Here is a 17,625-nt window from a genome sequence, read left to right as displayed (position 1 = left end):
CTCATCTGTAAAATGATGATACTTCCTTTCCTTTCATGTCCCCTGTTGATTTGTCTGGTTACTATTTTTTGGGTCAAGGATAACCTTTTACTATGTGTTTAGCATACTGAAGCCCCGATCTCAATCTGATTTTCCAAATGCTACCATAATACAAATAATAATGCTTAATCAATCGAATACTATAAAACTTAGAAGAGTTTAAAATATGGAAATGTGGTGAACTCTAGCCTTTGGCTTCAGAATTCTCAGTCACTAAATCTGTGCCTCTAAAATTAACATCTCTCCTTAATTTAAGAAAAAGCAAAACTAACTAAATAAATAAACCTCAGATGAGTTTGAGTGAATGGTTTATGTTAAAGTGAATATGTGCTAATATGATCCATTGTACGTATGTTCTTTAGATTAGAACAGGCAAAAGAGGCGGAATCCAAGGATGCGTTGAAGGATTTGGTTAATCTGATAACTTCACTGACAACATATGGTGTCAATGAATTAAAACCAGCTGGTATTACCACCGGGGCACCTTTTCTGTTGCCTGGATTTGCAGTCCCACAACCTGCAGGCAAAGGTGAGTTTACTGTTTGTATCACACACAGCAGAAGTCTTATTGGGGGAGAAATTTCTGGTACACTACAGAAACCATATACAGTTCATGTTTCTTCTAACATCACTAATTAAATATTGACTTTAAAAGGTGATTTTGCTTAATTGCTAGTGTCCAGATGAAAATAAGGGAGGCAATTTCTCCTCATTTAGCTCCAAATGCTGAATCACCCCTCTACAAAGTACAGATTAAATAGATCCTCCATGCAAATCTTAAGAGTTTGGATACATATAATTTATAGCGTGATTTTAATCTGATTTTTGTAAAACTGGTGCAAAAGGCTTTGTGGATACTGTTCAGGTTTTTTCATTTTAAAGCAAGTTTGTTTCATTTTAGCTTAAGTCAATTAGAGAAATGTATGCTAAACTGAAATCTTCTCTTAAACAGAAATAAATTGTCCCCAGAGGGGTTAGTATTAGTTTGACTAAATCAATATAAGTTTGGAAACTAGGCTTAAGTAGTAGTAGGAACTTAAAGGAATATTCCCTCTTCTTTCTGTCTGTCTATCTAGACCTAGATTTTATATATATATATCACACACACACACACACACACACACACACACACACACACACACACACACACACACACACACACACACACACACACACGAAGTTGCACCCATTTAGTTGAAATTGATTTTATAAACAGGTTTAGTTAAACCAGTTCAACACCTTTATGTGGACACTCTTAAATTCATTTAAGCTGTTTAATGTCAGTTTAGTTTAAAATTGATTTCTTACTCAATGAAGCTAAAAGGATACACACCAGATTTAACTTGGTTTAAGAATGCCCACGTGCGTTTTGCACTAGTTTAACTAACTTGATTTAAAAACACACCTTTAGTTAGACTAGTGTAAGTTCTTGTGTAAACGAGGCCTAGAACCTTGGTGAGGAGTGGCTGAGAAGCTAATCTGCTTCAATTCAACTGTCTGTAAGTTTTAGTAACACCTGGGACCCCGACAGGCTTCAGATGTTAGGGAGGGTTAGGCTTGTGGATCCATCTAGCAGTAGATCTGCTAATTACTCCATGTGTGACTTGTCCTTTTCTGCCCAACAGAATGGTTCCTGCTGTGTTTAATACTTTACAGGCTCATGTAGGAGGGTCTTGTTTCTGGTGCTTGTGCTATGCCTATTCCCTGGATACAGTAGCAGTTTTGCAGGCTCTGTAACTGTCCATCTTTCTTGCACATTTCATGATCTCTCAATTAACTATTCAACATCTTTCATTTTAAAACAATCATGAAAAGCTAGTAATTTAGAAGAGAAAAATTAATGTGTGGCTTTGCAATGCAATATTGGTATTAATGCTTTTTATAGGATGCTTGTTCCGTATATGCAGTTGTTACATATTACATTTCAAAAGGTTCTGTTTTCAGTCTTCAAGGAAAGAATGAAATGTGGCATTAAAAGTTCAGTTTTGTTTAGATAAGTGACTAATGGAGCATAACAAATGAAGATAGCATTCAGTGCAAACAATAAATCTGTGTGCTGTCTCTTTTTTTAAAAAATCTAAAAACAAATTACAGGTTGATTTAAAACAAATGTTTTCAATTAGTATTTGAAAATAAAATTTTATCAGACTATCTGAAGGTTAATGATGTATATAATGCATAGTAGTTCCAGTTTTTATTTTTAGAAGATTTTATGAAGTTCTTTTGGAACTGAATTTTAATAGATGCCGCACTTTTGGATTTCAGTCTCATACTTGAGATTCAGAGCTACAGCTCTCAAACTAAAGATGGCTTCATACTATGGAACGCTTCACAAAAAGCTACAAGTGTGTGATTAAATTGTTTTAAAGTTGTTTTGTACATTTTATAGCCTTTACTTAGATAATTAAGTCCATGCCATGGTACATATGTTACTAAAGAGGTTAATTGGCTTTCTCAAATTTTTACCATTAATGTACTACTATGTAATTCCTTCTTAATCTTTTACCATCCACTCCTCTCAAACATCCCCATCCTGCCCAAGAAAACCTGTTAGAAGGCCAATAGTAGTATGTAGGCTTTTAGTGCAGACCAGTATAATTCTGTGTATGATAGGTTAGACTACATGACAAGTATTATATTACACAAATTTAACACAGCTCATGAAAGTTTTTGCAGCAATTATATTCTGTGACCCCAGTGTACTCTGATGTTTGGACTAATGAGAGTAATACAACATTAAAGAAGTATCCGTGCAGTGCAAAACTATTAATGGCAAGAAAAATCTTTTCAAATATTGCAGATGTTTGCTCACATTTTGCATTTATTAACCTTGACTATATCAGAAAACTCACTCATGAATGAGGGTATACTTCCAGTATCTATAACCATTGGGATATGGAGGTTGAGGGCTCTCTACTCTTTTTCATCATCCTTCTGTTCCCAGATATAAGACAGATAAACTATCCTGTTCTTCTGCAAATGATTGTCCATATAGACATTCTACATCTGTGCATACGCCCAAGGATCCATTAAACTCCAGCTGTATTATTGTGCCACAGAATTGCCCAGGAAGACAAAACCTTAGCTTGTTTGTGGTTGGTCTCACCAAACACTATAATTCTATCACCACTGAGGGAAGTCTAACCCATGTTGCCAGGACCAGCCTCCCAACTTTGAGATAATATGAATCGAAGACAAGTTAATTGTACCACGTGCCTGTACCATCAGTTCAAAGCTCAAGGTGTCTGCACAATGTGAACAGCACAGTTGCATCAAAGGCCAAAAGTGCCTGTGATCTGCTTATGACTATTAACTCCACATCCCCTCTTAACCCCATGCCAACTTATGGCCCTCTGCGACAATAACCATAAAAGAAAAAAAGGTAAAGGGAAATAGATTTTTGCAATAGGAAAGAGTGGATTAAAAGAGGACACTCTCTGCCTGTTGCTCTTACTTTAAAGGAGAGCATTTTGTTGGCCAGCCAATCCCAGCTCTTGAAAGAATCCCTCGGAATTGGGCAAGAATAGCCTTCCTAAAGGAGGGCCACCACTGGCTGGCAGTGTCTGTAGCCCACTCAGGGATGTAATGCCAAACCCCCTGGTCCTGCAATCTGGTCTAACTCTCTTTGTTCCACAAGTGACTTCCAATCTGTTCAGAGGTGGGGGAAGTTAAAAGAATGTGCATGTTACTGAGCTTTAATTTGGTCAACACTTTTTTTGTTATGACTGGCATTACTACTTGTGATATTATTGAGAGGTTGTTGTGAGGGGGTTGCTGCTGCATATTGTTCCAAACTCAGTCTGCTTGCATTACTATAGATGACTGATTGGCACACAGTTGCTGCAAAGTTTTCCATTATGGATCAAACATAGTGCTTCTCAAAGAAGTAAATTTCCTATCTCAACTATGACCTATTCAGATTTTTAATCTGTTAAATTGCATTCAGATTTGATCATTTAAAATACTATATTTTTCGGTTGGTACACATGCCAAAGTTTATTTTCAAAGAGAAATGCCATCTTAAGCAACAATAAATAATAGATCTTTCAATTCAGAATTGTGAAATAAGTGGGAGGAGTTCCTTTAAAGGATGTTTTAGTGTGTTCTTGCTCTTTGAAAAATCCATTTTAGTAGAATTTGTTTCTGCTTGTTTGTTTGTTTGTTTGTTTAATTCATACTTCTCCCTTAATATGGTCAAGCAAATAGGTATAAAGAATTTTGTTTTTTTCCCCCTTGTTTCCTATTGTAGGTCATAGTGTGAGGAATATTCAAGCTTTCGCTGTCCTTCAAAATGCATTTTTGAAAGCAAAAACTAACTATCTTGCACAAATTATTTTGGATGCCATTACAAATATTTACATAGCGGACAATGCCAACTACTTCATCTTGGAATCACAGCACACCTTGTCCCAGTTTGCAGAGAAAATTTCCAAGCTTCCAGAAGTGCAGACCAAATACTTTGAGATGCTGGAGTTTGTCGTCTTTAGCTTGAATTATATTCCTTGTAAAGAACTGATTAGTGTCAGCATCCTCTTAAAGTCCAGCACGTCTTACCAGTGTAGCATCATTGCAATGAAAACACTTCTTAAGTTCACCCGTCATGACTACATCTTTAAGGATGTCTTCAGGGAGGTGGGGCTTCTGGAGGTGATGGTAAACCTTTTGCACAAATATGCAGCCCTTTTGAAAGATCCCACTCAGGCGCTGAATGATCAAGGTAGAGTGTTTTCCTTGTTTTTATTTATGTACATGTTTTTGGATGCTAAAAGAGACTAGTGTTGGTTAGCAGGGCTAGTTCTGGTTAGTTGGGTCACCTGGGTTCTGTTCTCAACACTGCCAATTAATTACTATGTGATGATGTGAAGCTCACTTAAACTCTCTGTACTTGTTTTCTTATGTAATATTATGATAATATTTATCAACCTTTAGAAAGTGCTTTGAGGTACTCTAATGAAAGGTACTATATAAGTGCAAAATATTTATTAAAAATAGATAGTAGCTGGAGTTTTCCACTTAAAAAAAAACTGTTTAATGTAACATTATATTTAGGTTATTCTAGTACAGGGCAAAAATTAACAAGAGGGGAATGCCCTCTGTATAATTATATATTGATTATATATTGGCTTTCATCCCAGTTACCACAGTAGTTTACAATATGGTCTAACCTACTAAAGTACTCTTGAAGCACAGACCTTTATTCTTGCATGAAGTCCAGGGGTGAAAGTAGAAATAGAGACTTACTGGTACAGGCTAGGTTGGGGCTGGCTCTGGCCCCTGGAAGGGGTGGGGCCTCAGGCAGAAGGGGTGGGGATGGGGGGGGGTCAGAGCCAGCTCCGTTCCGCCCTGTACCGGTAAGTGCCCTCCCCTCCCCCGCCAGGGTAGCAGCGGCAGCTGGGGGCTCCGCCAGCAGTTTAAAGGGCCAAGGGCTCAGCTGCCGCTACTGCCCCAGGCCTTTTAAACTGCTGCCGGAGCCCCTGGCTGCTGCTGCTACCCCAGGGCTCCAACAGCAGGGCTCCAGTGGCTATTTAAAGGGCCGGGGCTGTAGAGGCAGCGGGAGCCCTGGGCCCTTTAAATAGCCTCCGGAGCCCTGCTGTCGCTACCCCAGGGCTCCAGCAGCGGGGCTCTGGCGGCAATTTAAAGGGCTTGGGGCTCCAGCCAGTGCTGGGAGCCCCAAGCCCTTTAAATTGCCACCTGGGGAAGCCGGGCCCCCGGTATGGCGCACCGACTCTTGCTGGTACACTGTACCGGGGTGTACCAGCTTACTTTCACCTCTGAAGAAGTCCCAATGAGTCACTTTTTCTCCATGTGAGAGAGAGGGTCCATGTTTGCAGAGTCCTTTCAAGCTTTGTGGGGCTATATTGCTATAAACACACAAACAAATCTCTTCATCCATTTCAGGTGTTGAACACTTCTCACTTATACCATGTAACAGTTGAGTTTTCTGGCTGAAACTATATTTTGCTTGTCTCCATTCAACCTATAACATGTCTAATGAATTTTATGCATCTGTTGCCTGTGGCATCTCAGCGTGTGATATCTTGATAAACCATTTTAAACTGCTCAGACCATAATAAGTAACCAGCAATAGTTCATAATCAAATACTTGATGAAAAATCTGCCCTGCACCATGTCCTAGAGATTTGTTAATGTGAGTGGTGGTGGCCTACTAGATGAAGTCCTAAGCCTGCAGCCCCCCGCCCCCCGAAAAACACTTCAGTTATTAAGAGTGCCTATCTAGAGTCTGTCAACAAAAGGATCAAATCGACATTTGGATAGGGCACTAGGAGCCGTACGCTTACTCTTTTGAAAGTGCTATGGGATCTTTAATAACCACCAAAGCAGTTAAGATGTCTCTTTGATCAAGCAGCACAACACACTTAAAATACTGTGCTTGGCATTGGTTCAGCTCACATGCTTGATGAATCATCAGCATCACGTAATGCAGTGCACTGGGATTTTTCTTGGAAGCTCTCTATCTAAGAATTGAATAGGACAAACCCTGCACACTTAAAAATATATGGTATTACAGCATCAGGAAGTAGAATTATAAACACTGAAATAATAGATACAGGTGCAATGTCTACTATACAGTTGTCAACCTGTTTTCATTTGTTGTGATAATTCACTTTTAAAACAAATTTCTGACTTAAACTTTGCATACCATTTTGTAAGAAATTATTAGTTGTGCTGCTCGTTAGAGAGCAAAAGAGAGATGTTAATTTTTTGTTTGGTGCTTCAGACCACTTTGGTAACTGTCTTATTTTAAGTATAAAGAGTGAGAGGATTCTTTTATTTGATTATTGCAAATTACTGCTTCTCTTCTGTTTTAATAGATTTTTTTTTCAAGTTAACTTTCCCAAAAAAGAGCTGTATTTTCATGCTTGGGTGGAGAGTGAACTGTTTTCTTTCAGTAGAATGAGAGCATGAGTCTTTAACGTAGTGATAAAAGTTGTTTTTGTTTTGGAAATCATTAACGGTTTGTGTCACCTACTGCAGATTTTAATTGTTAGAACTTGTCTACACAAACGTTTAGATGTTTAGCTTGGATGTGAGTCTGCTGTGCACTAGCCTAATGCTCACTGTCTGGGTGGACTCTGCTGATGCCCACTAACAGTTCATTAGTGCACTTTAATCTCCTGTTTCAAAGTAGGATAGATCAAAGCACATTAACAAACTGTTAGTGGGCATCAGCAGGATCCATGCAGATAGCTAGTGCCCGACACACTAGTGCAGGGAAGATTTACACCCCATCTTGCTGCGAACAAAATATTTGTTTCGAGAAGCCCTGAGGAAAGTTGAGATGACTTAACTAAAGGTGTGATGTTAAAGCACATGATATTCCTGTGTGGATTAAGCTAAAGCAAACTAAGGCAATTGTACTTCTCAATGAGAGCATCTGCAGGTGGGTTTAATGTATTTTAATATACATTATTTAACCTTAAGTTAATTTGTCGCAACTTTCCTGAGTGTTTCTGTGGTTTAAAAGTTTGTTAGAGGATGTTTTTTGTGTGGAAGCCAAAAAAAAGGGGATTGTTGAAAGGAACAAAACTTTATTTTTTAATCATTTATTTTTTTTAAAAAGTCAGCTTTGTTGTTTTCAGTGCAATGAACTTTTGAAATTATTTTCTAGGGGATTCGAGAAACCTCAGTTCTTTGGAGGACCAAAAGCAGCTAGCTTTATTGGTTATGGAGACCTTGACAGTACTACTACAAGGATCAAACACAAATGCAGGTAATTATAGAAGTTACATCAGTTATGATAATGGTGGACTCTGAAGTGCATACTTAAAAAGACATGATTTAAATGAGTGGTATTGACTGATTGGGCTAAATGTGAGATTGTTTGCATCACTTATAATGCTTTTGACCTTGAAATACAACATATTAATAGTACGGCACTTTATTATTACATTCAATTTCTGTGGTCAAAGTCTACTGATGATCTTGTCCGTGAGTCATGTATTGACTGCCGTGTGCTGCAGGAATTGAAAATAGTTTTACTTTGTTTCCTGTTATATTTTTAAGAATAAAAATCTATATAATACAGTTAAAACAACATAATGAAAGGACTATGAACACTTTCAGTCTGTTTAGTTATAGGGTTAACTTTTTACTAAAAATAAGCTATACGTAAAGTTTATAATATAAATTAGGAGCACGTTACTGAATATCTTATTTGCTACTGAAATCACTGGATATTCACACAAATTGAGTAACTGAATGTATAGATGTCTAACTAAACACACCTTGCCCTTTACTTGAGCTTATTTCCAATTTGCATGTACCAGGTGTGTACTCCGTTACATATGTAGTTTTGAAAATTAGGCTATTTTCAAACTGACATTATAATGTAGGTTACTTTATTGTGTATCAGAGGGGTAGCCGTGTTAGTCTGTATCCACAAAAACAATGAAGAGTCCGGTGGCACCTTAAAGACAAACAGATTTATTTGGGCATAAGCTTTCTTCGGTAAAAAACCCCACTTCTTCAGATGCATGGAGTGCTTCCTCGTTGTTTGTGTATTTCATCCTCAAGCTGTATCTAATTTACATATATGTGCCCTCTGTGTAAATAAGAGGGAGGGGAAGCTGATAACTCTTTTAAATCATACCACTTGCTGACCAATTTAAAAAAAAATACACTACAGAAATTAGCAGCTATAGGCCTAAAGCTCTTGAAAATGTCTTTATTCTTGCCTATTTCTTTTCCTCAACCCTCACCTGTGTTTCAAAGAATCTAGGCCTTTTTTACTTTTATTTTTACTTAGCAAAGAGAAATTAGAAGCTGTTAAAATGATCATGATTCGACTTACTTTAATTTAGAAAGTTTGAGAACAACCGCTGTGTTGGCAAAGCACTGTTGTGCACGTGGTCTTGACTGCTAGAATGTAACTTTTTTCTCTCCTAAGCACTAGGAGAGGGGAGGGGGAAAAGTGAATCCCTCTTTGTTTGATTCAAGGAATTTGAATCCAGGTATCTCTCCTAAGTACTAGGAGAGGGGAGGAGGGAAATGGATTATTTCCCTTTGTGTTCAGATTCAAGGTGTTTGAATCTGTGTTCCCCAGGGGAAGTTTTTGGGGGAACAGGGAGTGTCAGACACTTAAAACTTGACTGGTGGCAGCGAAAACCAGATCTAAACTAGGATTTTAGTTTAGAGGAGTCCATGCAGGTCCCCATCTTGTGAATGCTAAAGTTCAAAGTGGGGAATAAACCTATGACAATTAACTCTGGCCTAAACAAAGACTGGGAATGGTTGGGTCATTACACTAATTGAATCTATTTCCCTATGTTAAGTTCTCCTCACACCTTCTATTGGCCATCTTAATTATCACTTCAAAAAGTTTTTTTTCCTCCTGCTGATAAGAGCTCATCTCAATTGATTAGACTTTTCCTGTTGTTATGCATACTTCCACCTTTTCATGTTCTCTGTATGTATAAATATCTCCTGTCTGTGTGTTCCATTCTATGCATCCGAAGAAGTGAGCTGTAGCTCACGAAAGCACATGCTACAATAAATTTGTTAGTCTTTAAGGTGCCACAAGTACTCCTGTTCTTTTTGTGGATACAGACTAACACGGCTGCTACTCTGAAACTTTTTTATTTGTTTCCTTTTCCTTTCTGAAATTCAGCCTCTGTGTCTAACAGCAGTTTGCAGTCAGATAAAAGCATCATGTTACCCCTTCAGTCATGGTACTTTGTTCAGAAGCCTTTTACAGGCAGCTGAGTTGTTTTGTGTATCAAAAGTTTAGCTGGGTGTATTGATCAGTCTCTGATTTAGGCTTTCTGAATACAGATAAATTTGAAAGCAGCCCAGTTGCTCATAAAACATTGTTTGGTGGCTAACCTGTAATGTTCCTGAGGGGTAGGGGAGAAGAATGAATCCCAAGTGAATGGGAACAATCTGGAAACTGCAGTGATATTTAATAATCAATTAGTATTTTTGGAGGTTTTTTTAAACAATAATAATTGGAGATATACCTATCTTCTAGAACTGGAAGGGACCTTGAAAGGTCATGGAATCCAGCCCCCTGCCTTCACTAGCAGGACCAAGTACTGATTTTTGCCCCTGATCCCTAAGTGGCCCCCTCAAGGATTGAGCTCACAACCCTGGGTTTAGCAGGCCAATTCTCAAACCACTGAGCTATCTCTTCCAATCCCCCCCACCCTATTTTAGTTTTGTATGCCACACTCTCTGTTTTAAGTAACTTACACCACCTGCCCTTTGAAATAATTGACTTCAATAGGCTTTGGATGGGAAGCCTGTGTAAGGGGTAAAGCTGATGTCAGGCCATAGGGTGGGAAGAACGACTGTTGAAGGAATGATCTATCCTTATAACAAACAAAGAAGGGGAGGAGAAATCAAAGTGGGCTGTGGGAGCCATCTAGTTTTATCTGGAACTGATGGAGACTAAGTAACAATAAAATTTAAAAAAAGTTACAACACAATATTTACAAGGAAATAATTTGTAAAAATGTATAGAAATTTACCTAGAAGTGTGAAACACTTCCAGTGCTTGTCATAATGGCTTTTAAGCAGAATTAATTTTTTCCTGACTTTATTTCTTTCTTCTGGCCAAAAGCAGGAAAGTGGAAGCTTCTCTGGATTTTACGTTGAAGAATGTGTGCATGTGTATTTAAAATGATTACTTCTGTAATTTTGATGCGAGTCTAGCTACAGTTACAAATAAACATAAACAAATAAACAAAAAAACCACCCAAACAAACAATCATTACTGCACCATGTTATTTCCCTTTAATGTGGTTTGTGGTATCTTACTTTAAATGGGAAATGTTTCAAGTGCTCAATAAATGTTATGAATATAGGTGATAAATGTCTGAAATTAAAAAAAATAAAATAAAAAAAATAAATACCATTTTCCTTAACATAGTGAATTTACATCTCTCCCAGTTAGGGTATGAGTTTCTCTTTGATGCTGTATTAATGTTCTGTTCTCTTCTTATGAAATAGGTTACCTACCATACAGTGTTTCCATAGTGGATATCATTTCACACCTGCACCAAATGCAAACTGACATAATTCTTCTTGGCAGCCTGTCAACAACATTCCTAATAGTTACCCACTGAATTACCTTTTTGACAGTAACTATCTATCAGGCTGTCTTACTCCTGCAACTTTTTGCTAGTAAAATGAAAGCTTAAAATACTTAGCCATGTAAAACAGTTTGTAATTGGAGTACATTATTTTGTTGTTGATGAAGTACAGAGTGGAATACGTCTTTGGTTTCACATCAGATAACCTTGATAACTAAATTTTTCCCCCAATCATACATTTATATATTTATCCCTAACTTATGGAATAGAAAATTAAATTCAGTACACTGGATATTCCCTTCATTGTGTAAAAAAATATATATTTATAAGATAAAATTTCTTCCATAAACTGTGTAGTGCAAAACAATAATCCCATTTCCCCTTAGTTGATATTGTAGCACTAACTCGGTTACAGCAGAACCTTGCTAATTACCATGGCTGGAAGACCTATTGTGAATTACTTAATGTGGCAAATTAGCAAGTAAACAAATAATTTAAAAAGCAATCAGAGTAATGGTCAGAACGTTTACTGTTCATTTGTTTTGATAATTCAATTGCAATGTGATATTTCGTGATATACTCAAGTGTTTTAAAGTTCACTCTGTAAAAATAATGGAAATCTTATTAATACCTTGCTATTAAATCTCGGCAGAGTTTTGTGTTGGGCGACGACCAGTTTTTCTGCAGACTACAAATCAGATTTATTTTAATTATGATTAAGAAAGTATTTCCATTATGAGCCTGTATTTTTAGGTGTTTTTAGCTTTCTGTAAAAATTACTGTATTAGGCTGATGTATTGCATTGTTTAGTCTGAGTATAGAAATAAATGTCTTGTTTTGGAACGTTTTGATAAAATTTTGTTTTTCCATTTTGGAGATATGCAAAAGTGAAAATGTGGTGGTTACTAGTCAGAAGTTGTTTCAGGTACTATTTTACATTTGGATGACTGAGATTGTTTCTTTAGGAGTGGAGAAAAGGGAACCTGAAAACTTAGGAATCAGAATTAATATCAGACAATTTATGTGAAATTTTTATTGGCAATTAAGAACACTAAGTATCATTTGAAAATATTATATTGTGTATATATAGCAGATATTTTCCCCTTATTAATTTAAGGCCCTGATCCTGCTAACACTTGCTCACATTCTTGTGAATAATGTGTGATGGTTTCAGCAAGGTGTCTGAAATGCAGTTACTATATCTTAGAATTCCTGACTTTTGTTCCATCAAAATATCTTTAAGGGTAAAATAGGTCTTGCTAACCTTGAATCCACTGAAAATGGTTTTAGAATAGTAGCTTATGCAAAGTAGGAGGCTGTGAAGAAAAAGGTAAAGTGTAAGGTGGAACATAAAATCAAGACATAGGAAACTAAGTAGGAAAATGTGGCCTATTTGTCAGCATGCAAAGAGGTTAATACCGGAAAATCCCGGTGTCTATTGTAGGTTTTATGGTAGTCAATTATATGGAAGACAAGGGTGCCTAATATGGTGCCCAAAGTTGCTATTTATTAACATTAAGTAAGTATGACAAGATTAGATTGTGAAGAACTCCACCAGAAACTAATGGAACTACAGTAGGTAATTGGAAAATATAATAACAGATAATATTCAAAGCAGACAAATGCAACTCAGTGTACTTTGGAGGAGAAAATGATATTATTCAAGCATACTGATGCGTTGTAACTCTTAAGAGGAAAAAAAAAGTCATGCTGAGCGACTTAATGAGAATATCTGTTCACTGATGGATGAAAGAAGCAAGTTAGGCTCTGTTAAGGAGGTTATCAAGAATAATACAGCGTATATTACAATTGTATTATATGAATCAATTATATGCTTTCACCTTGAATGCTGTGTTCAGTTTTGATTGTTTCATCTCAGAAAAGGCACAGCAGAAATGGAAAAGAACCAGAGAAGGGTGACAAAAAATACTTGTTCTGGAGAGCTTCCATGCAAGGAGAGATTTAAAGAATCAGGATTACTTCATTTATACTGAGATTAAGAGGAGATATAATAAAGTATATAATAATGAATGCTGTATCTGATGGATTTTGAGCCGTCTGTGATAATTTATGAATATTCTGGTGGGCTTGTTAGGGGTGTTTTCTCTGTGACTGTATTGGGAATGAACAGGAATGAATCTTGAAAAATGAGGAGGATGGAAAAAGTGTCTGAGGAAGCTACCCCACAACAAACACTTGAGAGTTGCTAAAGGACAAAACAGAAACTGTTGGCTCTGAGAACTCTGGCTTGATTTCCCAGGGAGCCTAGGTGGACTGCTTTTGACAACAAGTGTCAAAGCCTCAGAACGCAGACAAACCAAAGAACGATAGCAGGGTTTGAAAGGCACTCTCTCTCTCTAAGGAGATGTTGTGGTAGTTCAGGGGAACCAGCCTGAGATACAGCACCAGCTGGGACTGTCTCTAAAAGGAAGGCCTACTTAGATCACCATCACAGAATGATAGGGCTTTAGGTAAGATGACATATATGTAGACTGTTTTTAAAATGTATTTTTTTCTCAAAGCTTTGTTCCTTCTGCTCAAATCCATACTTTTATTTTAAGAAGGCTGCCTGGTCACCAGCTCCTGAAGGGAAGACCTCAGGTGCCTGATCTCAGTTGAAACTGCAGGATCAGAATGGTACATACAAGATACTGTAGCCAAGTCTAGAAGTAGGAGAATTGCAAAATTCCACCCCAGGATATGTAGAGGCACAAGGCCTGACACCTGATGGAGTGTGCTCAGAGGGCATGTTTACACTGCAAGTAAAAACCTGTGGCTGACCAATGCCATCTGACTTGGGCTTATGGGGCTCAGGCTGAGGGGTTGTTTCTTTGTAGAGTAAACTTCTGAATTCAGACTGGTGCCCAGGCTCAAGAACCCTCTGAGGTGAGAGGGTCACAGAGCTCAGGGTGCAGTCTGAGACCAGAAGTCTACACTGCAGTGAAACGGTCCCGCTGCCCAAGCCCCATGAGCCAAAGTCAGCTGGCCTGGGCTTGCTGTTGGTTTTTAATTGCAGTATAGACATATCCAGAGAGATCACAAAAGAGAGAGAGGGGCAGTTAGTTCTGTGACTGTGTCAAAGGCCAATCAGCCTCCCATTTTACCATGTCCATTAATAGTAGTATCAGATCCAAGAGACATAAGATAGAGCTGGAGGGAAAAAATTGGAAATGGGTAGAAAGAAGAAGGTTTATATCTTATACATTAATTAAGAAAGTAATCTGCAGTTAACTAATTGTTATCCTAGCTAGAAAGGTTATTAATCCTCATGCTTCAGTACTTAAACAAGTCATCCTTGAGGGTCAGGAAGAAAATTGTCTCTCTTAATATGGTAATGCATGGTTAAATATATCGGAAGGACAGAACAGGTCGTGCAGAGGGAGGAGTGGCACTATATGTGAAAGAAAGTGTAGATTCAAATGAAGTAAAAATCTTAGGCGAATCCACATGTTCCATAGAGTCTCTATGGATAGAAATTTCATGCTCTAGTAAAAATATAACATTAGGGATCTATTATCGACCACCTGACCAGGACAGTAATAGTGGTGATGAAATGCTAAGGGAAATTAGAGAGGCTATCAAAATTAAGAACACAATAATAGTGGGGGATTTCAATTATCCCCATATTGACTGGGAACATTTCACTTCAGGACGAAATGCAGAGATAAAATTTCTCGGTACTTTAAATGACTGCTTCATGGAGCAGCTGGTACGGGAACCCACAAGGGGAGAGGCAACTCTAGATTTAATCCTGGTGGAGCGCAGGAGCTGGTCCAAGAGATAACTATAGCGGGACCGCTTGGAAATAGTGACCATAATACAATAGCATTCAACATCCCCGTGGTGGGAAGAACACCTCAACTGCCCAACACTGTGGCATTTAATTTCAAAAGGGGGAACTATACAAAAATGAGGGGGTTAGTTAGACAAAAGTTAAAAGGTACAGTGACTAAAGTGAAATCCCTGCAAGTTGCATGGGCCCTTTTTAAAGACACCATAATAGAGGCCCAACTTCAATGTATACCCCAAATTAACAAAAACAGTAAAAGAACTAAAAAAGAGCCACCGTGGCTTAACAACCATGTAAAAGAAGCAGTGAGAGATAAAAAGACTTCCTTTAAAAAGTGGAAGTCAAATCCTAGTGAGGCAAATAGAAAGGAGCACAAACACTGCCAGCTTAAGTGCAAGAGTGTAATAAGAAAAGCCAAAGAGGAGTTTGAAGAACGGCTAGCCAAAACCTCCAAAGGTAATAACAAAATGTTTTTTAAGTACGTCAGAAGCAGGAAGCCTGCTAAACAACCAGTGGGGCCCCTTGATGATCAAAATACAAAAGGAGCGCTTAAAGACGATAAAGTCATTGCGGAGAAACTAAATGGATTCTTTGCTTCAGTCTTCACGGCTGAGGATGTTAGGGAGATTCCCAAACCTGAGCTGGCTTTTGTAGATGACAAATCTGAGGAACTATCACAGATTGAAGTGTCACTAGAGGAGATTTTGGAATTAATTGATAAACTCAACATTAACAAGTCACCGGGACCAGATGGCATTCACCCAAGAGTTCTGAAAGAACTCAAATGTGAAATTGCAGAACTATTAGCTAAGGTTTGTAACCTGTCCTTTAAATCTGCCTCGGTACCCAATGACTGGAAGTTAGCTAATGTGATGCCAATATTTAAAAAGGGCTCTAGGGGTGATCCCGGCAATTACAGACCGGTAAGTCCAACGTTGGTACCGGGCAAATTAGTTGAAACAATAGTAAAGAATAAAATTGTCAGACACATAGAAAAACATAAACTCTTGAGCAATAGTCAACATGGTTTCTGTAAAGGGAAATCGTGTCTTACTAATCTATTAGAGTTCTTTGAAGGGATCAACAAACATGTGGACAAGGGGGATCCGGTGGACATAGTGTACTTAGATTTCCAGAAAGCCTTTGACAAGGTCCCTCACCAAAGGCTCTTACGTAAATTAAGCTGTCATGGGATAAAAGGGAAGGTCCTTTCATGGATTGAGAACTGGTTAAAGGACAGGGAACAAAGGGTAGGAATTAATGGTAAATTCTCAGAATGGAGAGGGGTAACTAGTGGTGTTCCCCAAGGGTCAGTCCTCGGACCAATCCTATTCAATTTATTCATAGATGATCTGGAGAAAGGGGTAAACAGTGAGGTGGCAAAGTTTGCAGATGACACTAAACTACTCAAGATAGTCAAGACCAAAGCAGATTGTGAAGAACTTCAAAAAGATCTCACAAAACTAAGTGATTGGGCAACAAAATGGCAAATGAAATTTAATGTGGATAAATGTAAAGTAATGCACATTGGAAAAAATAACCCCAACTATATATACAACATGATGGGGGCTAATTTAGCTACAACGAGTCAGGAAAAAGATCTTGGCGTCATCGTGGATAGTTCTCTGAAGATGTCCACGCAGTGTGCAGAGGCGGTCAAAAAAGCAAACAGGATGTTAGGAATCATTAAAAAGGGGATAGAGAATAGGACTGAGAATATATTATTGCCCTTATATAAATGCATGGTATGCCCACATCTCGAATACTGTGTACAGATGTGGTCTCCTCACCTCAAAAAAGATATTCTAGCACTAGAAAAGGTTCAGAAAAGGGCAACTAAAATGATTAAGGGTTCAGAGAGGGTCCCATACAAGGAAAGATTAAAGAGGCTAAGACTCTTCAGCTTAGAAAAGAGAAGACTAAGGGGGGACATGATAGAGGTATATAAAATCATGAGTGATGTTGAGAAAGTGGATAAGGAAAAGTTATTTACTTATTCCCATAATACAAGAACTAGGGGTCACCAAATGAAATTAATAGGCAGCAGGTTTAAAACAAATAAAAAGAAGTCCTTCTTCACGCAGCGCACAGTCAACTTGTGGAACTCCTTACCTGATGAGGTTGTGAAGGCTAGGACTATAACAATGTTTAAAAGGGGACTGGATAAATTCATGGTGGCTAAGTCCATAAATGGCTATTAGCCAGGATGGGTAAGAATGGTGTCCCTAGCCTCTGTTCGTCAGAGGATGGAGATGGATGGCAGGAGAGAGATCACTTGATCATTGCCTGTTAGGTTCACTCTCTCTGGGGCACCTGGCATTGGCCACTGTCGGTAGACAGATACTGGGCTAGATGGACCTTTGGTCTGACCCGGTACGGCCTTTCTTATGTTCTTATTCATGTGTGTTACAGGAGTTTTACTTTAAGCATAGAATAAGTGCCACTGATGAGTTCCAGTATGGCACCTGCTAAGTTCCTAACATCATCTCAAGTTATTACATATACTGTATTTTTTCATAGGTTCAATAGCCAGTTTTTTGAAGAACAAAAGCTTAAGAAAGCAATTGCTTGACTGGCGGCATACCAGGTTGACAGAGGCTGTTGCTTGTTGAAGGTGACAGTCTGTTTCTATGATAAAACAAGGGATCATCATTAGGGCTCCATGACCTCCGTGTCATGGAGGTCACGGAAGTCACAGATTCCGTGACTTCTGCAGCGGAATAAATAAATAACATAACATAACAT

General features: G+C 38.1%; 1 protein-coding gene across 10 annotated transcripts in view; it reads left to right on the top strand.

Moving 5' to 3' along the window:
• WDFY3 (WD repeat and FYVE domain containing 3) overlaps nucleotides 1–17,625 on the top strand; it is a 319,930-nt gene that overhangs the window by 148,713 nt on the left and 153,592 nt on the right. For all 10 annotated transcript variants that reach the window (XM_039539787.1, XM_039539793.1, XM_039539788.1 and 7 more), the window contains 3 exons: nucleotides 402–568; nucleotides 4,289–4,756; nucleotides 7,670–7,771. In XM_039539787.1, the coding sequence (XP_039395721.1) occupies nucleotides 402–568; nucleotides 4,289–4,756; nucleotides 7,670–7,771 (737 nt within the window). The remainder of the gene's footprint in view (nucleotides 1–401; nucleotides 569–4,288; nucleotides 4,757–7,669; nucleotides 7,772–17,625) is intronic.

The sequence above is a fragment of the Mauremys reevesii genome, linkage group 5, assembly GCF_016161935.1.
Source record: "Mauremys reevesii isolate NIE-2019 linkage group 5, ASM1616193v1, whole genome shotgun sequence".
In the NCBI taxonomy this organism is placed as follows: domain Eukaryota; kingdom Metazoa; phylum Chordata; order Testudines; family Geoemydidae; genus Mauremys; species Mauremys reevesii.
This window is presented reverse-complemented; position numbering and strand designations above follow the sequence as displayed.